The sequence below is a fragment of the Lolium rigidum genome, chromosome 7 (genome assembly GCF_022539505.1).
Source record: "Lolium rigidum isolate FL_2022 chromosome 7, APGP_CSIRO_Lrig_0.1, whole genome shotgun sequence".
NCBI classification, from domain to species: domain Eukaryota; kingdom Viridiplantae; phylum Streptophyta; class Magnoliopsida; order Poales; family Poaceae; genus Lolium; species Lolium rigidum.
The window spans coordinates 252,610,933-252,637,581 of NC_061514.1; the positions used below are offsets into that span (position 1 = coordinate 252,610,933).

At 42.8% G+C, this 26,649-nt stretch overlaps 1 protein-coding gene and 1 long non-coding RNA gene across 5 annotated transcripts; both read right to left on the reverse strand.

The window, feature by feature from the left end:
• Positions 1-2,418: 2,418 nt before the first annotated feature.
• On the reverse strand, positions 2,419-3,897 carry LOC124679092 (thiamine thiazole synthase 2, chloroplastic). The gene is made up of 2 exons (XM_047214917.1): positions 2,944-3,897; positions 2,419-2,846 (listed from the first exon to the last, which is right to left on the reverse strand). Exons 1-2 carry the CDS (start codon positions 3,826-3,828, stop codon positions 2,676-2,678), a joined length of 1,056 nt encoding a protein of 351 aa, XP_047070873.1. The 5' UTR covers positions 3,829-3,897; the 3' UTR covers positions 2,419-2,675.
• A 1,295-nt stretch (positions 3,898-5,192) lies between these two features.
• LOC124679093 lies at positions 5,193-10,086 on the reverse strand. Of its 4 annotated transcripts, XR_006994795.1 has the most exons (6): positions 9,615-10,086; positions 9,451-9,500; positions 9,058-9,227; positions 8,405-8,918; positions 7,308-7,802; positions 5,193-5,892 (listed from the first exon to the last, which is right to left on the reverse strand). It is a non-coding gene; the product is annotated as an uncharacterized LOC124679093 (long non-coding RNA). The 4 variants fall into 4 exon arrangements; XR_006994796.1 differs by having other exon boundaries at positions 9,058-9,500; XR_006994794.1 differs by having other exon boundaries at positions 9,142-10,086.
• Positions 10,087-26,649: the final 16,563 nt, after the last annotated feature.

The following is a 26,649-nucleotide window of genomic DNA, read 5'->3' on the forward strand; positions in this document are numbered from 1 at the left end:
GCGGATCCTTGACGTACACGGCAAGACATCGTACTGTAGTTAGGCAACTTGTATTCCGGCTAGGACTCTCCATGTAAACCCTAGATCCGTGCGCCTTTATAAGCCGGATCGTGGGAGCCCTAGAGGCACAACCACAACTCATTGTAACAACGCGAAAGCGCCCAGATAATTCCGGCACAAGCAGCAGTAGGCCCCGTCATCGTGCAGGTGTTCCGAAGCTGGGTAAATCGCGTACCACCGTCCCGTGTGCACTCCGCCCTATGGCCCCTACTTCTTCTCCCCCTCGTGAGGATCCCTCCTCCGAGGTACCGTCGATTAGGCAACGACAGTATATGCAGCAGCCGCCTGGTTTTGAGGATGATCGGTATCCCTCTCATGTGTGCAAGTTGCAACGGGCTCTCTATGGTCTTAATCAGTCGCCTCGCGCCTGGTACGCTCGTTTGAGTGCTCTACTTCTGGATCTTGGTTTCGCCTCCTCCAAAGCTGATACTTCGCTGTTCATTTTCTCTCAGGACGGTGTTCGCATCTACATGCTCGTGTACGTGGATGATATTGTTATTGCTGGGTCTACCCCTGGAGCGGTTGATCGACTGGTTCGTGCTCTTTCCGCTCAGTTTCCCATCAAGGATCTTGGAGTTTTGGATTATTTTCTGGGTTTGGAAGCGTCTTTCCATTCAGGGGGCATGACAGTGACTCAGCGCAAATATGCACTAAACTTGTTGCACCGTGTGAATACGGAGAATTGCAAAGCCACTTCTACTCCATTATCCGCATTTGATCCTCTGTCTCAGGTGTCTGGCACTCCTCTTGGTACTGTGGATTCTTTCCGGTACCGAAGTATTGTGGGCGGCTTTCAGTATTTGACTCTCACTCGCACGGATATTTCGTTGCGGTAAACAAAGTATGTCAGTTTTTGTCTCAGCCCACTCATGTTCATTGGGAAGCAGTGAAACGCATTCTGCCTTATGTCAAAGGGACACTACATACTGGATTGTGTTTTCGCAGGTCTAACTATATGGGTAGAGTCGCTACTCAAAGAGTTGGGTGTTTCTCGGCAGCGCACACCCGTTTTATGGTGTGATGATTTAGGGGCTACATACCTGACTGCCAACCCAGTTTTCTACGCACGGATGAAGCACATTGAGATTGATTTCCATTTTGTGCGAGAGCGTGTTGTAGCTGGAGCTTTACAAGTCAGGTTTATCTCTTCTGGTGATCAATTAGCTGATGTATTTACTAAACCAGCTACTCGACAAATGCTAGACCGTTTCAAGACCAATCTGAATCTTGTTCATAGTAGGGAGTGTTAAATTAGGTCTAGTAGGCATATAATCTGTCATGTATATGTACGTGTATATACGCATGTATTTGTATGATCACCCTTATATATAGAAGAGATGTGCATGCATTGCACCCACGAAAACCCTAAACCCTTTCTTGACTCACCTCCGGAAGACTGAGTTATTAGATTGGATCTTAAAATTGACGAAGTCACCACATGTGTCTCGTTATCGACAGGAACGTCGCCCTCCCACTGAATGAATATTTCATCTTTATGAGTCATGCAGATGTCAAATCTGGGGTTTGAACTCTGGTAACAATGCAATCAAAGAAAAATGATGCTGCACTGACTCATCCTATCGACAAAAAATGCAAACTTCAGATTTATGGATGTTTGTTTTCTTTAGATTCTCTCTAGTCATTAGCATGTTTTGTGATAGAAGCCAAGAAAAAATAGAATTTTTGGCGGTACATGGATCGTGTTATCTGCATACTCACAAGCTGATCCACTTTGGGCGTGATCCTACAAGCTAACACCTTCCTCCCTCCCTAATCTTGTCCATGATGACCGAAGGCAAAGAGGAGCTTTGTCACTGGGTAACATTCTACTCTCTCAAATCAATATTAGCGTCGCCCTCTCGCAATGAGAGCAAGCACGAACGTTGCCGTGCAATCGTAGTTGAAGGGATGATATGCCTAGGATCTTCTTCTCAAATTCTCTTCTTAACCACAGCTCATATTTCTTCAGAAACCTTTGTATCAAGCTGAGGTGTTTTAGTCCTTTAGAGCTCACAGCTTATTGTGTGATAAAGAAATGTGGAATACGAGTAATGCTAATATTTAGCTATACCGTCCGTTGCATAAGGGAATTGTTGACTCATTACATGTTGGCAATACTCCTAGATAAGTTGGTTCGTTGTTTTTGTAAATCATCCCTGGTACTGATACTAGCTCAATGACTAGCTCGTGAGGATAATATATGAGCTGCTGTCCCGTTGATCTGGGGTGGAGAGGCCGATCTGAGCGCGCACGCTGGAGCAGGAAGAAGAGGGATGGAGTAGGAGAAAGGAGCTGTAAGGTTGGGGACTGTCAGTCCTGAGCTCTGTCCATGGCGTAAAGAAGGCGCACATACCAGCATGGAACTCAACATTTTTATTCCTCCCCTTGTTCCACAAGGATCCATGGAGTTTGCCGTCGCGAAGCAGAGCACACGGCGGCAGCGCTACGGACAAGACGCTAACATCACGAAACTAAACAACAAACAGAGGAATTAAACACGAGTCGACAAATCACAGAGGAAGTCCTCGTCTCCTCGTCCCAAAGGCTGGCTCCTCTGTTTCACCAAGCCATCTTATTGATTGCTGACCCAAACACCTGACCATGGTGTCTGTCGTTCAGGCGTCCACGATGTCGCCGTTGTCTGCCGATGCCAGGACCATCTCCGGGTGCAGCGCCGGCGTCACGTTCTTGAGGGTCCCGTCGATGCCGTTCGGCCGGCCGAGCGCCTTGAGCGCCAGGTGCGCCGCCTTCTGGCCGGAGATCATCATGGCGCCGAACGTTGGGCCCTGCAGTGACCACCACGAGACAAAACAAATCTTCAGTCCAAGAACCAGGACCAGGAAGTCTCGTAAGAAAAGGGGTCAAAAGTTACTGATTTCTCACCATTCTTGGGGCGCCGTCGATCTCAGCGACCTCCATGCCGGTGACGATCATGCCGGGGACGACCTCGCGGGTGAGGCGCACGATTGCGTCCTCGGCCGTGTTCATGTCGAGCGCCTTCATCCCGGGCACCGTCTCGATCATGCCGATGTCCTGGAGCCGCTTGACTCCGGTGGCTCCGAACGGCCCGTCGTGGCCGCAGGAGCTGACCACCACCTTGGCCTCCATGACGTTGGGGTCCATGCAGGACTGTGTGTCGTGGTTCATCGACACGAGCGCCCAGTTGGTGACCACGCCGGCGACGCGGCTGTCCTTGACGATCAGGTCCTCGACGGCGACGGCGTTGAAGAGCTTCACGTTGGGCCGCGCCAGCAGGCGGCTCATGACGGTGGAGGTGAAGAGCGCGGCGTGCTTGATGACGACGTAGTCCTCCTGCTCGTCGTACTCGATGTTGAGCTCATCCAGGAAGAGGTGCGCCGGCTTGCGCACGACCATGGCGGAGAAGAGCTGGCCGCCGAGCCATGCTCCGCCGCCGGGGGAGACGGACTGCTCGATGATGGCGATGCTGATGGACGGGTCCTTGGAGAGCTCGTATGCGCAGGACAGCCCTGCGGAGCCGGCTCCGACGATGACGACGTCGGTGTCGGCGTATGTGATCATGTCGGTCATGTACCTGCGGGTCATCTCGCGGGAGACGATGGATTCCTTGATGGGGCTGAACTTGAAGGCGTTGAGGTCATAGGGAGGGGTGGAGGAGGAGATGGAGTTGCAGATGGCGCCGGCACGCGGGACGGCGACGCAGGAAGGGGTGCGGGTGGCCGCCGGGAGGTGAGCACCGGCGAAGGAGGTCTTGAGGAGGCTGGAGGCGGTGGTGGCCATGGCTGCCATGAGGAAGTGGATTCTGTGCAAGATCTAGAGAGGAATGGAAGCTGTGATGAGAGTGTTGAGGGGATAAGGCGCAGTGGCAGGGTATAAGAAGAGGAGGAGGGAGCAAATATCTGGAGATTGTGGGTACGTGCCGTCAGATCTGAGGATGTCAGCCTGCTTTGGATTCATTCGGGATATTTTGCCAAGCCTTTCGGATCCAAATGTTTCTGAAAAAAATAAGTGTGCAAATAATAGTTTTAGTTTCAGTTTCCAATTATAGTTTGCTTATTCCGATTTTAGTGGTGCTACGTATGGGCAGGGACATAATGGTCATTTCAGGGGAGCTAAAAAAAGGCTTCAGACGGTCAATAAATGCCAAAAGACACATTCGCAAATAATTTTATTAGAGATAGCAAATATCAAAATGGAGCCATTGCTTTTCATGAAATTTCTAATGGCATACCTCTAAAAAGGCTGGAGATATGCCATTAAGGAGGCCATTAAAGTCTCCAGCTAGTAGTTGCTTGTAATATGTACACCACAGGCTAGTCATAGTACTAGTATCTTAGCTAGTATCATACACATTGATACCTCTAAAAAGGCTAGAGATATGCCATTAAGGAGGCCATTAAAGTCTGCAGCTAATAGTTGCTTGTAATATGTACACCACAGGCTAGCCATAGTGCTAGTATCTTAGCTAGTATCATACATATTGATCCCACAAAAATGCTGATGTGCCAGCTAATTAAGGAGGAGAGAGGAAGTTAGAGTAACATAGGTAGATACCGTATCATAGTGCATATTACGAGAAAAGTTTATGCCAAATAAATCTTGTACATGAATTTGCATTGAGATTTAAAAAACAATAAATATAATATAGTTATGATACTACTTCATGATACCACCCACTATAGAGTATCATACACAAATATTATATGCATGATACTACTACATGATACTGTGACCAACCTAATTGAGTCGGAGGTATTCCTTTAAGGAGGTAGTTAAAGTTTCCAGCTAGTAGTTGCTTGTAATATGTACTAGATGACCGGTTGCGCTATCGCGCAAATGGCAGAATTAAATTAGAATTTAACTCATAAGTATTAGTTTATTATAGTTTAAGAAAAACTCAACGACAGCAAACATTTATCAAGCAAAGTAATAGAACATATGTCGATTTTATATACATACATTCAACCATTTCTCTTACTCCGTAAATAGTAGTGGAAGCAAAGGTATTCTGGTAAAGACTAATTTAAATATAATGCTATATTCTTATTTACATGTAAATAGGCTCGATCTTTTTTACTTGCAAAGGAAGATGACCATTCCGCCCTGGCGCAAACACTAAAGCCATACATATTGAAATCATAAGCCTTGTCTTAGAAATAGTAACATGTGACACATATATACACGACTGCAACACCACAACAATATATTCACGGTATAAATGAAAGTATTTATAAGGAGTTTACATGTATCCGGAATCAGCACTATCAATTACCAATACGCCACTGCAATGCCACAACAATATATTCCTATTAATAAACATGATGCTGCTCGCAATATCACCTCAAGCAGTGGATCACTCAAGCAGCTCTGCTTCAGCTTCAAGCTCAAGTCCTTTACGATGTCGTCGTAGTCCTCCCAGTGATAGAATATAGGTGGATGTAGTGAGTAACCAGAGATGATGAAAAGAAAAGGCACAAAATAAATAGGGTTCAAAACGTTAACCTAGGTGCCCAGAAAGCCTCTTTGGTCTTACATTGGAAATTATGGCTCTCTTTCAGAAGACTTGCTAAGATATTACTATTGCACAAACAACTTTTAAAGGCATATATTACCTGATGGGTCAAGGGGGTATTACACTGGTACCTTAGCTAACCGTACCAAATAAATGGATGTGCAGTAAACAAGAAAAATGCTAGAGACAATAGAAAAGTGATGCACCTCATATTTTTCATCGCGCTATAGCCTTGTAGGTTTGTCTCAACTTCAAGATGAGTAACTCAGTTAACCCTGAGAACCAAAACATTGGTAGCTGAATTTTTTGGGTGGTATTGCCAACTATTCTTTTTGGTTTTCCTGGTAGAAATAGGATCAGTCAGTAAATAGGTAAGACTGCTTTGGAGTGGAAATATGGTTTAGAAGGCAGTGACATGGTCATGTGACAGGTAAACAGATGATTTATTGGCAACAGATGAAAAATACAACCAACTGTCCAAAATAAATATACTGTAAGCTTCTAGAAAGTACTGGGAACCACAATAGCACCAAGGCAGCAGCAAGCTGGTAACCCCAAGCAACGAAAAAACCTAAGAAGTTTGTGCTTTCTATCAACCACCGTGGCAATTGTTTTTCCTGAGCACTAAATCACCATATGGGAGCCATCATCATAGCATTTTTAAATTTAACTGTGATATTATACGGCAATTGTTTTTCCTGAATACGAAATCACCATATGGTTCCTAATAATGCCCTGATCGCTCTTTAAAATATTTCCCCTTACAAACCAAAGTCCCATAAAAAGAAGCATAAAGTGACTATAACGATCATAAAAATAGGGCATATCATATCTCGCATCTACACTTTACCTGGAAAATAACCACTATCCGCTGAATATGGCTACTACTACCTGCTGCTACCTTAGGCTCAGCGGGTTCAACATTTTCACCCTAGCATTAGCACATTCAAGTGCAACCAAGTATTTTCACCCTAGGTTGGTCAGTCAATCATTTCTAGAATATGGTAAACTCGACAAAATGCATGTTTTTATATGGTCTAAATGAGAATTGAGCATATACTAACATCACTTTTTTAATTCTACTACACTGTAACATTAGAACACAAGAAGAATTGAGCAGATGGAACAATTAACAACGATTGCAAATACTAACCTGTTAACGACAAATAACAAGAGCTAGAATAAGTGAAATAAACCGTGACCAGAGAGAGTTTGGTTCGAGATTTTTAGCCCCTTAACTGATACCACCGGAACCATAAATTATTAGAAATATTTGCTCGTTAAAATTTAAGGTTGTATGAAATTCTAGCAGATTAAATGCTCGTTAAATGCAGTGAATAATCACCATTAGCGCAATGGACAAGAACTCATGATGAAGTAGGCGATTGGCTAGCTAAAAGAATTATAGAAAAAAATGATCAATCACTAACCTAGCAAGCATATATCCAAGCAAAGAAGGAAAGGAACCTGATGGTATTGGCATCTTGCCTCTGAGGCCAGTGTGCACAAGTTGGCGCAATCAATACAATGCATAAACTCTGGTTTATGCTACTGAATGCAATATATCATGGTAGCTATATAATTTTCCTAACTTCAGTCAGAAAAACAAGTTAAACGAGATGTGGACGAACATCCTAGACTCGGATGCAAAAAGGAAAAGGAAAATTAGGCAAACCAATTAACAAGAACAAGGCATGGAGGGCAACAAACACCATAAGCCAGCGCGAAAGAGAGGAGAGAGGAACGGCGAACCAACCTCAACTGTACGCATGCACGACAGGAAACTCCGCGGGCAGAGAAGAACGATGAACCAACGGTGGTCAGGCCTGGGGCGGCTCATCAGGGTCACAATTTCTGTAGTTTGACCAATTCCTTTGATCATTCTAAATTTCCAAAGATGCGCTGGGGCCAGATGCAGCCGGTGCTGCTCGCCATGGAGGAACAAAGATAATCGCTTCTCATAACCTAAAAAGGCACCAACTTGCAACATATATGGTTGGTAGCTCATAGAAGAATAAACACCAAAAATTACATATCACCCTTAGTTCATAGTCATTGCATGACCCCCTTTGCAGCCTTAATTTATATCGGATTAATGAGTAATTTAGAACACTTGAATAAATAAACCATATTTTTTCAAATCACCGTGCATTCATATAATCTGTTTCTTTAATTAAATAAAGAAAATCACCAATTTCTTCAACATCCTTTGTAGCATACTGACATCAAAGTCCACCCCCTCTGTAGCAGCCTGCCGAAGAGAAATTCATAAGAGAATTAGGGAGGCTAACACCAAATGGCACATAAAAATCCACTACTCTGAAATTTTATTTATTATTATAGTTAGCCAACATGGAAAATGTTAGCCAATATGGAAAATGGAAACACAACGGAATAACTAATTCGAACACGGAAAAGAGATAATTTAATCATTAGAGGCAAATACTGAAAACATGTTGATCTTGTAGGATTCTATTTCTCTGCTGAAAATATTTATGGAGTACAATAAGTATAGTGTGTCATACTGACATCAGAATCCACCCCCTCTGTAATGTCACACCATTTACATGTCAAGTTAGTTGTAAAATTTTATTTAACAACAATCTTAAACCCTTGAGCAACAAGAAAAGGTATGTCTGACTAAAAAGCATAAGGATCTTAGTGCAGTTTTTCTGAAAAGAGAATGTAATAAAATACATTAATGCCTCTGTATGCAATCCGACCGCAAAATGGTACGAAAAATTAGAGGCAGTAAATATGAATCAACTCCTACTTAATATTTTACTTGCTTTCTCTTGTAAAGTAGACCATGAAACTAATATTCTACCCACCTACACATTAAGCAACTCTCACCTAATATTATGATTGCTACCCATTTGCTTCAGACCCACTCTACGAACTGCTCCTTCCAAAGTAAATAGTCAAGCTGGATGCAAGAAGGAACACACAATATACAGTTTGCCTACAATTCATGATAACATGAAAGCACTGCAACTGAAGATTAAACAAGCTGCTGATATTTTATAGAATACAGAACCCAACGATTGCCAACACCTTGTGGCCCACTAAAATCATCACCATATATATGCAGATATTGAACTGAAGAAAATTTAGTGGATGGAGCAGAGTAACAGCTGAAGTGGTGAACCATTGCTGACCTTGCTCGGGTTGTAGAGGTCACGGAGCCTCAACATCATCTGTGCGCACAGCCTAGATACGTCTGATGTGTGGACCTCCGCCGCCCCATAGCCGCATCATGCAACCCCTCACGAACAGCGGGAATCCCCATGACTTTTTGCTTGTCAATGCGCCATCTCATCAAGCTCGTCGATGCACCGTCGCAATCGCCATCGCTGATCTTGAGGATCTATTATGACAGCAAAACCAGCATGTATATTAACATTGGATAATTACTGAAGAAGGGATATCCGCTACTTTTTAGAAGAATAAAAGTGCAACAGAACAATTTGATACAAAGGTATAGTCAAGCATACCCCAAACCCCACCTTCTTGTGTGCCTATCTTGGCGTAATTGTCCATTTCATTGCGGACCCCTTGACAAAATTACGGTGAAGAGAGCTATATCTTACTTAATTTGTAGATGGTGCCTGAATAACCTCCAGCGCCAACTGAGCGTCAAAATGCTGCAGCTCACTACCCTGAAGTAGGCCAACCTCTGAACATTTTGAAGTCGGGTAATTAGGCCAACACATAAAACAAGAACCATTAAATGGGTTTAGAAACGTTGGTTAAAAAATGTGGGTAAAATTTACAATAAGGGTTAAATGGTAGTCTGAAATATATATTAAGACCTGCAGTTAACAGAAAGAGTCAAACCTTAATTTAGGTTATAGCTGGCAAGAAAATATCTAGGTGTGTGAGTGATAGGGAGGTAGTACCATGAACACCGACAAATATGCATATTATCACATATGCCAAAAGTGGCCAACTGTACAACAAAAGGAATTTGTTAGCTTGAGTAGATCATAAGCAACTGAAAGCAAGTATATATGCTATAAACAAGATCCGACAAGGATGAATAAACAACTGAAATCAACTTTACCTTCAGGAAACTGTGAGTGTGTATCAGTCACCACAACACCATTATTCGCGGTCTGTGCATTATACAAATCGATATGCTCAACCTCACCGTTGCAAAAACTCAGCACAACCATTAGAATCCCGCACAAGTGATGAATTATTGGAAAGAAACACGCATATAGAGCAGAATCCATAGTAGAATTGATGAACTCAGCCTTCCTATTCTCAGCACACCGCAAAACCCAGAACAAATATGCAAGGTGGCGACGGTGAACCTTCTGAGTGGAACATGGAGTTTTCCTGATGGTGAAGATCCTTTGTGAGATCTGCTATACCAGAGGAGACTGGTCCACATCCAAAAAGAAATTGAGCAGCTTGACCTTCAGCACCAATAGGTGGAAATTAATCTTCTCAAATTCATAAATAAGGAATAGTAAGGACACACAAACTGAGATATATTATCAAAATAACGGCTGCAATTTTCGCTGAGTAAAGTACAAAAACATATCTACATGATGATTTCTTTAGAAATGCAACATTGTATTCCTCTTTCCAATACTTGTATAAATAAACTTTAAACATCAGTACACAAGCACTATATATAAATTTGCAGTATATAAATTTGCAGCACTCATGAATCCGTGTGCTAGAAATTTGCTACATCTGCAGAATCATGCCCAATAAAACTGGCTATGTGTCACTAAACATGCAGAGAGAGATGCACGGCAAACAGTTTTGATTTCATGGGAAATTCAATCAAACTAATTCAATTGTTCACAAGAAACAGAAAATCTCTAGGGAACCAGACAACAAGTACTTATTTATCCAAGGGGGTACGACATGCAAAACACTTACATGGACAACAAATAATACATGGAGCTAAAATTTATACAGTCCCCATAGCCGCCACCTGCCTCCGCCCTGCTTCCTGCTTCGAGGCTCATCTGCACCGCGGAAACGGCTCATGGACGGCGGCGAGCACAGGACGCGGCGACGTTGAGGGAGGGGATCTCTCCTGGGCCGGTGAGGTGGGAGGTGCCGGCGAGCTGGCCTGGCCAGTGAAGAGGGAGGAGTCAACAAGGTCACCTGGCCGATGGGGAGGAAGAAGCTGGCGCCGTCCGACATCTCCATAGCGAGCAGAGGGAAGCATTAGCAGCCTAAATACCTTTGACATCAAGTAAATTCATTAGGTTCTCCGAGACCAAGGCACCAAACAAAATATACATTGGTGTTCCCTTCCGTGCTCAAATAATTGTGCCCTTCACAGCAAATCGAAATCTTTGGTAATCAAATCATTACCCAAGTGCCCTATTTCAAACCATGTCACCTGGCACCCAAGTAGCAGCCATATTCAGCCGAGGAACACTCTCAGTAGTCTCATGTTTGAGGCAACACAAATAAGCCTACAAAGTAAGAAACAAAATACAGTAATAAATATCGAGAAGAGAGGAATACCAGTAGCAGCAGCGCCGTCAAGAGATCGAGAGCTTAAAGGAGAACACAACTTAGTTGATGTGGGAACCAACCCAGAACCGCAACAATCGACCCAAAAAAAATTGTCCCTTCCTTTTTGCTCCCTTCCACACTGGACTCCGTCTGGTCCTTCTGCCGAGGCCGCACCGCCTCCCACACCAGGGCCACCCTCACATACAAGTTCTGCAGGTAGAAAACTTCGACTCAGTACTCACATTGCATAAAACATTTAAACAGTAAATGATACAAATCTTCAACAAACCATGCAAGCTAAAAGCAAATAATCTAGTACCTCGACCATTTCCTTCTAATAATTGTCACAAATACATGACTGTGCTTATAATTCAGGTCTCAAATGACCTAATAACCCTCAGATTTTCCGACAGGGGTGCCGCCTGCTATCAAAACATGCTTGACTGTGTCATCAAAGAAAAGAGTAAGCTCCAGCAAGAACAGAATGGTATGTACTGTTGTGATTTTCTTAGGATCATCATATCCTTTACACTGTAGTAATTTCATGGAGAACATATAAGAGGTTTTACCTTGGCGAGTCAAAAGAAGTTGATGGGTAGCAATTTGGATGAGGCCTCCGGGTGACAGGTGAGAGCTCTTTAAGCGAGGTAGGGAATTTGCTCTTGCTCACCAGTCACCACTTGCAACTTCGGCAGGCGCGTCAAGCATAACCTGCATCCAGAAAAGGTCACAAATCAAATTTCACCTAGCTGTATAAAAAGACCCTCAATCATTTTAGCAACTAAAACCAGACAGTGCAAGCCCATGTCTAAGCAAAATAAAATGAAAAGATCAACCTGTAGAAAGTCATGCATAGTTATTATCTTATATATCTCTAACGGTGGATCTGGACGGTAAAAAAACATTTAGGCGATAGGACTACCCATTAGGAAATTATATATAGCAAAAATATGATATACATTCTCTGAAGTAAAAAAAGAATACGCTTAAGGAAAAGCCAATATTTTCTGAGGTAATCATAGCTATCAATGAAACCAGGGATATTGTAAAAAGGAATGTCCATTCCTTATTTTTTTTTCTAAATATCAGTCGCATTTTTAAGCCTTGAGGTCATCATGTAACCAAACATCCCCATCTCTGAGTAACTCCATATATAATCTACAGAAAAACACTATTGTGAATCCTCTGTTACATTAAATTATTATTAATCTACCAAGGGTGAAAAAGGCAAATATAATCCATCATATTCACAGTAATTTGTGATCTTTCTAGTCCTTTTTTTGTACACCGGGCTCCTCTGTATACAAATTTGTCAACTATGTAATGACCGGCCTCATATTCTCTTATACCTAAGATAAGCGAGCTTGAGGAGAAATCAAAACAGGCCACTGCCGAAATCCCCACAAACTAAAAATTGCAATATGCTATCTGTACAAAATACGACGTTCTGATCAGGCAGGTAGTACATGGGAAGCTCCCCGCCGTGAGAGGAAGAGATGGCTATGATTTTCTATGTGCCCATGCGTGGCTGAGCAGATCCACCATCATGGCCATGCGAAAAATAAATCAAAGTAATATTTGACGAGCGAGGAGATGCTGATGTGCTCCGGCGAGCGGCACCATGGCCGGCGCGCTCGTCGCTTCTCCTCCACCACCGTTCCAGCACCGCCCCTCGCTGCTCCTCTATCTCCGGCTGGCCCATCTCCGGCCGCGCCCGTCGCCTCCGGTCGTCGCCGGAGCGGATCAGCCCCGCACCGGCCCGTCTTCGGCCGCGCCCGGCGCCTCCAGTCGCCACCGCTGCAGATCCGCCCCGCGCGAGCCAGTCGCCTCCGGTCGTCGGCGGAGCGGATCCACCCCGCGTCGGCCCGTCTCCGACCGCGCCCGGCGCCTCCAGCCGCCGCCGCCGTGGATCCGCCCCACACGATCCCGTCTCCGGCCGCTCCCGCCTCGCCTCCACCCGCCGCCACCGACGCGACCACCCGAATCGGCCGCCCAAGCCATGGTGACCCCCTGCAGGCACCTCCATCGCTCGGGCTGGCCGCTCCTTCTCTGGCCGGTTCTTCCAGACGCGCCGCCGTGCGAGAAGGAGGAAGGCGGCGGATTGGATGAGAGGAAGAGGAGCACGGATTGGGGGACAGGAGGAGGACTGCGAACCAATCGTGTGGTGGTCTAGGGTTTTCACCATTCACGCAACCACACCTGAAGAGAGCGACGCGGACGAGCGTCCGCTGCTGCCTCTAGCAGCCGGCCCCGCACAAAATTGGGCCCAGGCGTCATTGACAACCAACAAGCAGCAACGGGTGGAAAAAGAAACCACTGCATCCAACGGCTGTGGTGGAAAGTGGGAGGAGAAAGTTACTGTACATCGGCAAACGTGTGAACCAGATTGTTTTGCCCCTCTCAGACCCCTTGCATGGCCGGGTAGTATTAGAACATTTATAGGAGAAATGTCACCCTATTGAGATTCACTGATTTTTTCTTGACTAATTTTTGTGTCACTGACACGTGGAACCCACATCTAATGGGGTCTACCTGTCAGTAACGCAAAGTCAGGTGACTTTGAGTCCCACAAAGTCACCTAATCCTTGCCTTGCACAACCACACCGTGGCACGATTGTCCACTCTTTAATTCACCATTGTTTCTTTTGAGCCAGTGAATGTAGATCGAATGGTGCATGGATCCTCTTGTTTTCACCCATCTTCCTCCACCGAGTCATTAGTTGCTCGTAAAAGTGTAAGTCTAAGCGGTGACCTTGCAAACAAAGAGAGTAGGGATGGGGAGAGGATGCAATAACACTAGATTGTTTTTCTTAGATAATTGTAGTTGTTTCTTAGAGATATGTTGCCAGACATCTTAAATTTGATATCTATACTCCGATTGCTACAACATGGAAATATTTTAATTACACTTCTCATTAGTTTCAATTTCATAATATATTTGTACAACATACTCACATGAAAGTATTACGTATAATGGAAGTTGTGTTGCTATGTTTCCCATCTAACCAATGAAATACGGGCCTTCTTTGGATTCTAGAAATTTCATGTTTTTTGATAGGATTAAATTCTTAGAATTTTTTTTGTATGGATTGTTTTTGGATCAAACAAATGCTGCTAGCCAAAGTCCTATAGATTTGATTCCCGTGCCCCAATTCAATAGGAAGTTGAACTTCCACTTCAACCTCTTTTTAAGACTCGGCCTCTTTTCCAGTGTTCAAAGCAGAAGAATATTTCCTATAATTTTCTAAAAGAAATAAAGATTGAAAATCATAAAAAGGTCATTTGTTCTACTTGGCATGTAACTCCACTGGAATGTTTTCCTTAGATCGATCCTCTTGGAAAAAATTGCGTCCATGAAATTCATGGCATGCACTCAATGCGATAGGAAGTTCATGGTTTTTCCCTGAAGGGAAACAAGAAACAAAACTGCTTCCATTATTACCGATTCTTATATTATTTATGTTGTTTCATGTGTTTCATAATCATTTGTTTTGCACTAGCAAATCTATCAAATTACTATGTTTTGCTATTCATATGTTTCACAATCATGAGTTCCAGTTAGATCCTTACCTGGATCTTTATGTGATAAGATAGTTTATGTTGAAATAAAAATTATCCGGGACTAAAAACAAAAGCCTGAAGAAAGGTGGAGATAATATAAAATATTTAATGTGAGATGTTCTCCGTACTGGACGACGCCAACATTACTCATCTTGACCACGAACGGAGAATAGCGGTGCATCTATATATAACATATAAAAGGGAACAATTCTTATTATTACAAACTTTGTCATTTCTGCATAGCCATAGCGACCATATAACAACAAGCGCTCCCACCCTAATAAGCGTTCTAAACCTGTGATCAATACTATGAAGCCAATTACCAAAGATATTTGCTACACTAGTCAAGGGATACAGATCCGAAGCTAATTGGATGCATGACCTGGCAAAGCGGCACTAGAAGAACAAGTGTTTAATCCTCTCATTATGATGACATAATACACACTGAGTACTCCCAAGCGAATTTCGTTTCACAAGATTATATTTGGTTAGGATTACCCCTCGACGTAAATATCAGCCAATTTTTTGAATTTTTAGCGGTATTTTCATCTTCCAGATCTTCTTGTTCTTATCAACTGGTATATCAGGTTGGATAATTGCATTGTATAACAAACTTACTGTAAAATTTCCATTGAATTGTAAGTTCCAACAAAATTCATCCGACCCCGTAGACAAATGAATGGATTCCAAACGAAGAAGTAAGGCGTTCTCGCATGAAGCCTATGGCCGTATAAGTCTCGTCTAAACATCATTGACGGATGTGAGGACGCCATTACTAAAACAATGGTATCCCTTTTGCGAAGAACAATGTTATATAACACCGGATATTGTTCATAGAGAGGTCTATTCCCTAACAAGGAGTCCTCCTAGAACCTGATCCATCCTTAATGGGAAAAAGTACCATATTTGAAGAAAAACTTCTTCATTGCCATTAGACCGGCCCAGAAGTGCGAGTCCCCAGATTTCCAAATGATTTGGGATAACGCTTCTCGCCAATGTACTTTCTCTTAACGAGGGTCTTCCATACACCATCCTCAGTAAGAAAGTTGAAAATACACTTTCCAAGTAAGGCTGAGTTTTTGACTTTAAGGTCATGAACACCAAACCCCCCATATCCTTGGTACGGCATACAACATTCCACTTAACCAGTCGATATTTCTTTTTCTCTCTATCCCCTTGCCAAAAAATCTTGATCGATAATAATCGAGCTTGTATAAAACACATTTCGGCAAAAGGAAGAACGATAGCATATACAGTTCCTCATAGGGATAACACTTTACCTTTCCAACTACTAAGACACTTTTGAAGTCTCTCCTCCACTAGTTTCCACTCAACAATTGTTAATCTCCAATAATGAATCGGGATCCCAAATAGTTGACAGGAAACTGGCCTTGCCCACAACCAAACAGCTCCGTGTAAGTGGCAACCGAGTCCTGGGCTCCACCGAAGCAGAACAATTCACTTTTCTGGAAATTAATTTTAAGGCCCGATAATTGCTCAAAAGCATCCAAGATTAGCTTTAGATTCTGAGCTTTATCGAGGTCATGTTCCATAAATAAAATTGTATCATCAGCGTATTGAAGGATTGATAAGCTCCCATCAACTAGATGAGGGATCACCCCTTCAATAAGACCATCAGACTTAGCATATTTGATCAAGATAGCGAGCATATTAGCCACAATGTTGAACAAAAGTGGTGATAGAGGATCCCCTTGGCGTAAATATTTTCTAGTCTGGAAGAAATGTCCTGTGTCATCATTAACACGGTCGAAACACTTCCTCCAGACACGAAATCATTGATCAAAGCACGCCACTCTGGTTAAAAACCTTTCATACTGAGTGTCTGATGGAGAAAGGACCACTTTACTTTATCGTAGGCCTTCTCGAAATCTAGCTTTAAAACAACCCCATTCATCTTGTTGGTATGAAGCTCATGCAACGTTCCATGTAGGACCACTACCTCTTCTAGGATATTACGTTCTTGCATAAATGCAGTCTGCGACGACCTCACCACATGATCAGCCACTGAATTTAGTCTAACGGCGGCCACTTTCATGAAAATCTTGAAACTTACATTTGAGAGACAGATTGGTCTATACTGCTGAATCCGTTCTGCCTCCATAACCTTAGGTAACAAGATAACCTCCCCGAAATTTAGACGAAATAGCTCCAACTGTCCAGCGTGTAAAACTCTAAACATTTGTAGCAGGTCTATTTTAAAGGTGTCCCAAAAAGTTTGATAAAACTCAGCAATGAAATCATCTGGACATGGGGCTTTATTATGTTCCATTTGAAAAATAGCTTTATTAACTTCATCCTCAGAATAAGGAGCCGTTAATAGAGCATTCTCTTCCGGAGATACTTGGGGTATGTCAGCTACTTGGGATCCATCCAGAGAGAAAGAACTCTCCTCCGGTGGACCAAATAGCCATTTATACTAATTAGTAATGTAAGATTTGAGTTGATCATGGCCTTCAATTAACCCCTCATTCTGTACTAAGATTCAATACACTTTTTCGTGTGATGGCCATTGGCAATCCCATGAAAATATCTAGTATTCGAATCACCTTCTAGAATGAATTGAGCCTTTAAAATAAGGTACCATTTCAACTCCTCTTCCCGAAGAAGACTTGCTAATTGAGCATTAGATTGGATTTTTAAATCCACTTCCATGCTCGTTAGGGGTCGAACTTCAATGTATGCCCCTAGCTCATCAATTATGGTGGATAAGCGTAGCTTCTCTGTTTTGAGAGTACCAACTATATGACTGGCCCATCCAGAAAGGTGTTTGCGTAGAGCATGCATCTTATGATTCCACCTTAATATCAGGGTGTTACCAGGCACTGGTCTTTCCCATACATTTTAATCATCTCGTGAAAACCATTCTGTTGTAGCCATCCAAGTTCAAACTTGAACGGTCGTTTAGACGGCAGTCTTGATATCCCATTAGTCAAAAGTATGGGAGCATGGTCCGACAATTTTTCAATACGTTCCAGAGCGCGTACAGACACCATAGGGTACTTATCTTCCCAAGTAGTGTCCATTAGCATGCGATCTAGTTTCTCGTATGTTGGGTCAGGAAAATTGTTAGCCCAAGTGAACTGTTGGCCTACCATATCAAGCTCTCTTAGGTCTAAGATATCAATGATAACATTAAACAAGAAAGGCCAGTGGTCATTAAATTGGCCTTTACTTTTCTCATTTCGGAATCTAAGAAAATTGAAATCCCCCCCTGTGAGAATGGGATGTGGATCGTCCTTTGCAAGATTAACGAGCTCACGTAAAAAGTCGGCCTTAAACTGATTCTGGGCTGCTTGATGGCTGTGAAATACGCCATATTTTATCGCGTTTAAACCATTAGCTAAGTCAAGAAATTGACTAAGTTTACCTCTCAACTTTCCACTAATGACTAATCAATGCGAATATGTGCAATATCTTTTATTTTTGGATGATGTGTAGGAAATCACTAATGACAAATGGGCCTGCAATTACTGTAGAAAATCGCGTCAGGAGCATGGAAGAGTTGACTACGCTTGAAAAGGCGTTTCCAGGAGCTTTAACGGGCACCGGTACAGGCAAGCCCCGCCCGTACTATGCGCCCGTTTGTACCATGCACCGCTGCGTTCTCGAGGTCAAATCCTATAAGTTTCGTGAAGGGACCGACGCTGAAAAGAGAGCCATTCGTCGCCAAACAGAGCCACCATCCACCAGATCCATCTGCACCACACCGAAGGAGATCCATCACCATAGTTCATCTATCTCCCATCTCCCATCTCCTCCGTAGCCATAGCCATCACCATTTTAATAGAGATCTTTTTGAGAATTGACGACCATTGTAAGAATATTATGATTTCAATCTAAGTATTTTACACAATGATTTCTATCTTTGTATTTGATCTTGATATTATGTGTGAGTAGTCCTCACGGACTGCGGGTTGGGTGAATCCTCGCAGCGTTTATGTGCATCTAATCTTATTATTATGTGTAAGGATTGAATATGAGTTTTGCAATCTTGTATCCTTGTCTCTTTGCCTCATCTTGATGATCTGCAGGTACCCATATCATTCGAGTCGATCAAGGGAAGAGGTGGGATGAGTGGAGAAGGGCGTGCTACTGCGAAACCTCAGTAATAGAAAGGGTAAAGTAATGGTACATGTGTGGGACCCTGGACTTACCAGTCTGAAACTCCTGTTATGCATACAATTTCACGATCCCAAGATTATTCCATCGTGAATACATAACCGAACTGATACCAGATTACATCATCCATTACAGTACCGAATTAACATTAATACGGAAGTCTTACATCATAGGCCATCAAGGCCGTAGTTCAGCAAACAGCAGCGGAAACAACTTGACTCCAAAACCGGTGGAACCCAAGTCAGGCCTTTACCCTACAAGCGACTGACTGGGAGAGCGTCCTAGTTCGCGTCTTCGGTGTCGTACTCCTCTTCTTCGTAGTACTCCTCTTCACAATCTGGCCAAGTAAAGAGCTAGGACAACAATGCCAATGAGTACGTTTGAAGGTACTCGCAAACCACCTTAGAGAGAAATAAAGGATATGCAATATGGCAGTAGCAAGGAACAGGCACTAACTAGGGCTACAAGGAGCGAGAGATAGTTTCTCTCGAGAGTATGACATCTCTATATCTTTGTTGAAAAACCTTTTTGGAAACAAGTTTTCTTTTGAAGACTAAAAGGTAAGGAAGACCCATTTTCATTTCCAGCCATCGGAATGACCAAAACAATTTCAACTTTCCACCGTACCTCCCAGGTACATCTCCACCAGTCCCACTGGCATCGTTCCATACCTCCCAGGTACATTTCCAAAACCTTTTTGGAAAACACCTTTGTAAAACCAAACTCCTTCAATGCCAAGCAACATACTTTCCCATGTCCATAACCGCGGACACGGCTATTCGAATAGATTTACACTCTACAGAGGTTGTACACTTTCCCCACAAGATCCGAATACTTATTGTGTGGGCATCATCCCTGCATAACAACATATGCCACGACAAGTACCCGATCGTAGTTTTTCGCCTGCTCGCCTTAGCCTAAGACATGCCGAATGAGTTGTACCTCCCAACACCAGGGCTGTCCAGGAGTAGCAAGGTCCCCATCACACTCGACCCTCCGGAATGCCATTCAACCACTTAGGCATGTTTCAATGGGAGCTCATAAGTTGTACCCCGCGTACCTAAACAGGCAAATGGGTTGCGTCCCTTCTCATGGCAAGAACCCCGGTTGAAGCGTCCATGGTCGGACTGCCACTACACTTGCAGGACTCAAACTAAGGCGAGACAAACTACTACTCTACGCCATGTCCCACTTAAGGGTAATGTGGTTGTACTGGCTAGGTCCGGTTAGGTACCCAGTCACCAAAGTTTTTCGAAAAAAAATTCTCCACTTGCCTCCAGCAACTTTCTTCCCAAAAACCTTTTCCTTTTCACAAACTCACACTTGGACAGGGCTACCCCACTCCAAGGTTTTCGAAACACTTCTTTTCTTGAAAACATTTTCACAAACCTTTTTAAAGAGGGTTCCCAACCTATAGTCTGACCTTTCTTTGAAAAGCGACGACAAGGATGATAAGGTGCTAAGCACCACATCACTAGTAAGTGTGTGATCAGTAGGTAACACGAGGGCTGCACCCGTATAATAATAAAACTTCGAGTGGTGGAACCACTCACATAAATAAATAAAAACCATGCAATTTATAAAAAGTTGTAATAATGCAAGCGCAAGATATTTAGGACAAGGTATGCATCAAGAGGTGGCTTTCCTTGATCAGCAAAGTGTCCCTGGCCTTCTTCCTCAAATCCTCCAAATTCACCACCTCCTTTGTTTCCGGTGGCGTTCGAATCTAGCATCGCAAAATAAAAAAAAAAGCAACACACCAAATTAACAAACCACTCCAGAATAGTTCACACAAAAATTTGGTAAAATCACAGTATGTAAAGGTTCACAAACACCAGCTACTGAAAGTGGTTTAACTAATTTACGGTTTCTAAAACAAAAGATGTGATTTTTTACAATTCCAGAAATGACTTAGGAACCATTTAAATGGTCTAAATCTTTCTGTGAGTCACAAAAATGCATGCAGCATACCTACTGAAAGCTAACAACATGTAGAACACACATGCACAAGAATCACATGCAAATAATGTTTTAAATAACCTAGGAAATTTAAATAAGACAGGAACCAGAGCACACAATTAGCTAGGCACTCCAGTATCGTAGCATCACCAACCAGAGCCAAGCATACCCATGGATAGCTGATGCTAAATGTGATCTAGCCCCATTGGTTTGGCATTTTTCTGATTTGTAAAAGAATTTACAAAAATCAGATACTGAAAAGGTGTCATGTTTCAATAATAAAATCCTCAGGCATAAACTACCACTCTGAGAATTATTTCCTTTGGCATAGAAGTACCCTAGCATGATATCTACCAGTAGCACTTGGGTTTGCTCCAAAATCATTTGTATATTTCAAACTAAAATTCACAGAAAAGCTCTCTGGTTACTATTTGATTTGCAAACAAAACAACAACCAGGAATCTCCTGCATGTGGGACCAGTGCCAAAAGATGTGTATTTACATCTACAACACAACAAAATTGACCACATGCATAATGGATCAATACAACTATCATTCCAAATAAAATACCCATACAGTAACATTACAGAAAAAGATTTATCTACACAGATCTACAACCAAACAACACATGTATGCAATTTTTAGTGGTTAAGATTTTGTTTAGGAGCAACCAGAAATTTGAATCAGAAAATTTGGGCCTTCGAGGAATAAAAGGAATTTCAAAACCTACAGCAGATCTACCCAAATTTTAACAGGAAAAGGAAATGGGCTGAGGGTGGCGGCGCGGCCCAGATCGGCTCAGATTTGCCGCTGGGCAGCCCAGCTTCATCCGCAGAGGCGGGGGAACTGGCGGGCCCGAACCGCTGACTGGGAAGGCCACGCTGGCGCGCGGGCCAGGGGCTGGAGTGCATGCATCCATTGGATTTCCATCCAATGGCGCTTGCCTCGTCCTCTACCTCACGGCGCGGACGGAGAGCCAGTGTAAACCTTAGAAGAGCAGAAGCTTCGGGTGATCACCACAGTTAACAGAAACCGTCGAGGATAGGCGCGTTGGAAACAGCGGAGCCGGGGCTACTGAGCGGTGGTCGAGGCGGCGGAAAAAGCTGCGGTCGGCGATGGTCGACGACAAAGGGCGGCCTCCCTGCTATTCACGGACACGTCACCGTCGGGACAACCTGCATATCAAGAGGGGGCGCATCAGATTCAGGGTGGATAGGGGTTTATAGAGAGACAGAGAAGAAGGGAAACGGTGACGCGAGGTGACGACAACCTTCACCGCCCCGCGACGGATTTTGACGACGAGCACGGGCTTTGCAGAGGTAGGATCTCTCCGCTTGGGGAAAGTTGGTGGAGTGAAGGGGAGGCTGGTGGCTGATACGTCTCAAACGTATATATAATTTCTTATGTTCCATGCTACTTTTATGACAATACTCACATGTTTTATACACACAATACATCATTATTATGCATTTTCCGGCACTAACCTATTGACAAGATGCCGAAGCGCCAATTCTGTTTCTCGCTGTTTTTGGTTTCAGAAATCCTACAAAGGAAATATTCTCGGAATTGGACGAAATCAACGCCCAGGGTCTTATTTTTCCATGGAGCTTCCAGAAGACCGAAGAGCATACGAAGTGGGGCCACGAGGCGGCCAGACCATAGGGCGGCGCGACCAAGGAGGGGCCCGCGCCGCCCTATGGTGTGGGCCCCTCGTCAGCTCCCCGACTCTGCCCTTCCGCCTACTTATACTCTCCGTCGCGAAAACCCTATTACCGAGAGCCACGATACGGAAAAAGTTCCAGAGACGCCGCCGCCGCCAATCCCATCTCTGGGGATTCGGGAGATCGCCTCCGGCACCCTCGCCGGAGAGGGGAATCATCTCCCGGAGGACTCTACATCACCATGATCGCCTCCGGATTGATGTGTGAGTAGTTCATCCTTGGACTATGGGTCCATAGCAGTAGCTAGATGGTTGTCTTCTCCTCTTGTGCTATCATGTTAGATCTTGTGAGCTGCCTAACATGATCAAGATCATCTATTTGTAATGCTACATGTTGTGTTTGTTGGGATCCGATGAATATGGAATATAATGTCAAGTTGATTATTGATCTATCATATATGTGTTGTTTATGTTCTTGCATGCTCTCCGTTGCTAGTAGAGGCTCGGCCAAGTTGATACTTGTGACTCCAAGAGGGAGTATTTATGCTCGATAGTGGGTTCATGCCTCCATTGAATGCGGGACGAGTGATGAGAAAGTTCTAAGGTTGTGGATGTGTTGTTGCCACTAGGGATAAAACATCAATGCTTTGTCTAAGGATATTTGTGTTGATTACATTACGCACCATACTTAATGCAATTGTCCGTTGTTTGCAACTTAATACCTGGAAGGGGTGCGGATGCTAACCCGAAGGTGGACTTTTCAGGCATAGATGCATGCTGGATAGCGGTCTATGTACTTTGTCGTAATGCCCTGATTAAATCTCTATTAGTCATCGTGATATGTATGTGCATTGTTATGCCCTCTCTATTTGTCAATTGCCCAACTGTAATTTATTCACCCAACATGCTATTTCTTATTGGAGAGACACCACTAGTGAACTGTGGACCTCCATTCTTTTGCATCTGAAATACAATCTACTGCAAACTCTGTCTCTGTTGTTCTTCGCAAACAAACATCATTCTCCACATCATACGTTTAATCCTTTGTTTACAGCAAGCCGGTGAGATTGACAACCTCACTCTTAAGTTGGGGCGAAGTATTTTGATTGTGTTGTGCAGGTTCCACGTTGGCGCCGGAATCCCTGGTGTTGCGCCGCACTACACTCCGTCACCAACAACCTTCACGTGGCCCTTGACTCCTACTGGTTCGATAACCTTGGTTTCTTACTGAGGGAAAACTTACTGCTTTGCGCATCACACCTTCCTCTTGGGGTTCCCAATAGACGTGTGTTTCACGCGCCATCAAGCATATTTTCTGGCGCCGTTGCCGGGGAGATCAAGACACGCTGCAAGGGGAGTCTCCCACATCCAATCTCTTTACTTTGTTTTTATCTTGCTTTACTTTATTTTATTTACTGCTTTGTTTGCTTTCTCTATGTCAAAAATACAAAAAAAATTAGTTACTTGCATTTACTTTATTTACTATCTTGTTTGCGTTCTCTATATTAAAAACACAAAAAAATTAGTTACTTGCATTTACTTTATTTTGTTATCATGTCTAGTCCTGCACTTGTTACTCCGTCACCCGAGGAATTGATCTTTACTTTTAAACAAGGGAGTGAGGAGAGTTTTGAAGAAGCTTGGTCTAGAATTTTGGATTTTTATGGTAAAACAGAACCTAGAATGACTCTAAGTTTGCTTCTTAGTAATTTTTATTTTGGGCTTATTGTTCGCTATAGATATGCTTTGGATGCTTTAGTGGGAGGAGATTTCCTTCACTGCGATGGGGATCAAGCTTTTAATGCCATAAAGAAATTGGTTACATCATCTAGCTCAGCTAGTAATTTCGATTCATATCTTGCTAGTATTTATGATAGATTAAACACTCTTGAAACAAATATATCTTGTTTAAAAGAAGGGTACAACCAGATTCGTGAATATTATGATTATGTTCCAGTAAATTTTAAACCTTCAATGTGGATCCCTACTATTAAAGTTGCTATTTGTGGTGAAACTTTTTATGCCCGCTGTGATATTATGTCTGAGTTTTGCCTTATGCCTAAAAGTATCTATGAATCTTTGACACTTTGGGAACTTACTGAAGGTGGAGAAGGAATAACTCTTACTGATAATTCTGTTATAATTCCTGAGGGGATAGCTGAAGGTGTGTTCACAACCTTTCTTGGAAAAACGGTATCCACTGATTACCTCATTATTGAATGTGTAGGGACAGTACAAATCACACTTGAAAGATCCCTCCTGAAACTCCTGGGAGCAACCATAGATGTGGGAAAAGGCACTCTAAATTTTACTTCTACACCTGGATGCGGTCAAGTATTTCCTAGACCAAAGAGTAAGAATAAGAGTAAGAAGGATAGGCGCAAAGCCCCTGGTAATAATGCAATTGTCTGTTGTTTGCAACTTAATACTGGAAGGGGTTCGGATGATAACCTGAAGGTGGACTTTTTAGGCATAGATGCATGCTGGATAGAGGTCTATGTACTTTGTCGTAATGCCCTGATTAAATCTCATAGTAGTCATCGTGATATGTATGTGCATTGTTATGCCCTCTCTATTTGTCAATTGCCCAACCGTAATTTGTTCACCCAACATGTCATTTATCTTATGGGAGAGACACCACTAGTGAACTGTGGACCCCGGTCCATTCTTTTACATCCGAAATACAATCTACCGCAAACTCTGTTCTTTACTGTTCTTCGCAAACAAACATCATTTTCCACACCATACGTTTAATCCTTTGTTTACAGCAAGCCAGTGAGATTGACAACCTCACTATTAAGTTGGGGCAAAGTATTGTGATTGTGTTGTGCAGGTTCCACGTTGGCGCCGGAATCCATGGTGTTGCGCCGCACTACACTCCGTCACCAACAACCTTCACGTGTTCCTTGACACCTACTGGTTCGATAACCTTGGTTTCATACTGAGGGAAAACTCGCTGCTGTACGCATCACACCTTCCTCTTGGGGTTCCCAACAGACGTGTGTCAACACGCCAACAGCAAGGATTTTTCTGGCGCCGTTGCCGGGGAGATCAAGACTCGCTGCAAGGGGAGTCTCCCACATCCAATCTCTTTACTTTGTTTTTATCTTGCTTTAATTTACTTTATTTACTGCTTTGTTTGCTTCCTATATCAGAAATACAAAAAAGTTAGTTGCTAGTTTTACTTTATTTACTGTCTTGTTCTCCATATTAAAAACACAAAAAAATTAGTTACTTGCATTTACTTTATTTAGTTTGCTTTATTTACTACTGCTAAAATGGGTAATGCTGAGAATACTAAGTTGTGTGACTTCACTAGCACAAATAATAATGATTTCCTATGCACACCTATTGCTCCACCTGCTACTACAACAGAATTTTTTGAAATTAAACCTGCTTTACTAAATCTTGTTATGAGAGATCAATTTTCTGGTATTAGTTCTGATGATGCTGCTGCCCATCTTAATAATTTTGTTGAACTTTGTGAAATGCAAAAGTATAAGGATGTAGATGGTGACATTATAAAATTAAAATTGTTTCCTTTCTCCTTAAGAGGAAGAGCTAAAGATTGGTGCTATCTTTGCCTAAAAATAGTATTGATTCATGGACTAAATGTAAAGATGCTTTCATTGGTAGATATTATCCTCCCGCTAAAATTATATCCTTGAGAAGTAGCATAATAAATTTTAAGCAATTGGATAATGAACATGTTGCTCAAGCATGGGAGAGAATGAAATCTTTGGTGAAGAATTTCCCTACCCATGGACTGACTACTTGGATGATCATCCAAACCTTCTATGCAGGATTGAATTTTTCTTCGCGGAACCTATTGGATTCAGCTGCTGGAGGTACCTTTATGTCCATCACTTTGGGGGCGGCAACAAAGCTTCTTGATAATATGATGATCAATTACTCCGAATGGCACACTGAAAGGGCTCCACAAGGTAAGAAGGTAAATTTTGTTGAAGAAACCTCCTCCTTGAGTGATAAGATTGATGCTATTATGTCTATGCTTGTGAATGGTAGATCTAATGTTGATCCTAATAATGTTACTTTAGCTTCATTGGTTGCTCAAGAAGAGCATGTTGATGTGAACTTCATTAAAAGTAATAATTTCAACAACAATGCTTATAGGAATAATTCCGGTAACAACTATAGGCCATATCCTTCTAATAATGGTAATGGTTATGGTAATTCTTATGGTAATTCTTACAACAATAATAGGAGTGTACCCTCTGGTCTTGAAGCCATGCTTAAAGAATTTATTAGTACACAAACTCGCTTTTAACAA

What these genes read in the sequence shown, in the direction of transcription:
- LOC124679092 (XM_047214917.1), bottom strand. Translation starts at nt 3,828, where the DNA reads ATGGCAGCCATGGCCACCACCGCCTCCAGCCTCCTCAAGACCTCCTTC. An exon ending in TCGACGGCGCCCCAAGAATG is followed by an intron (nt 2,847 to 2,943) that starts GTGAGAAATCAG and finishes TGGTCACTGCAG; the next exon opens with GGCCCAACGTTCGGCGCCAT.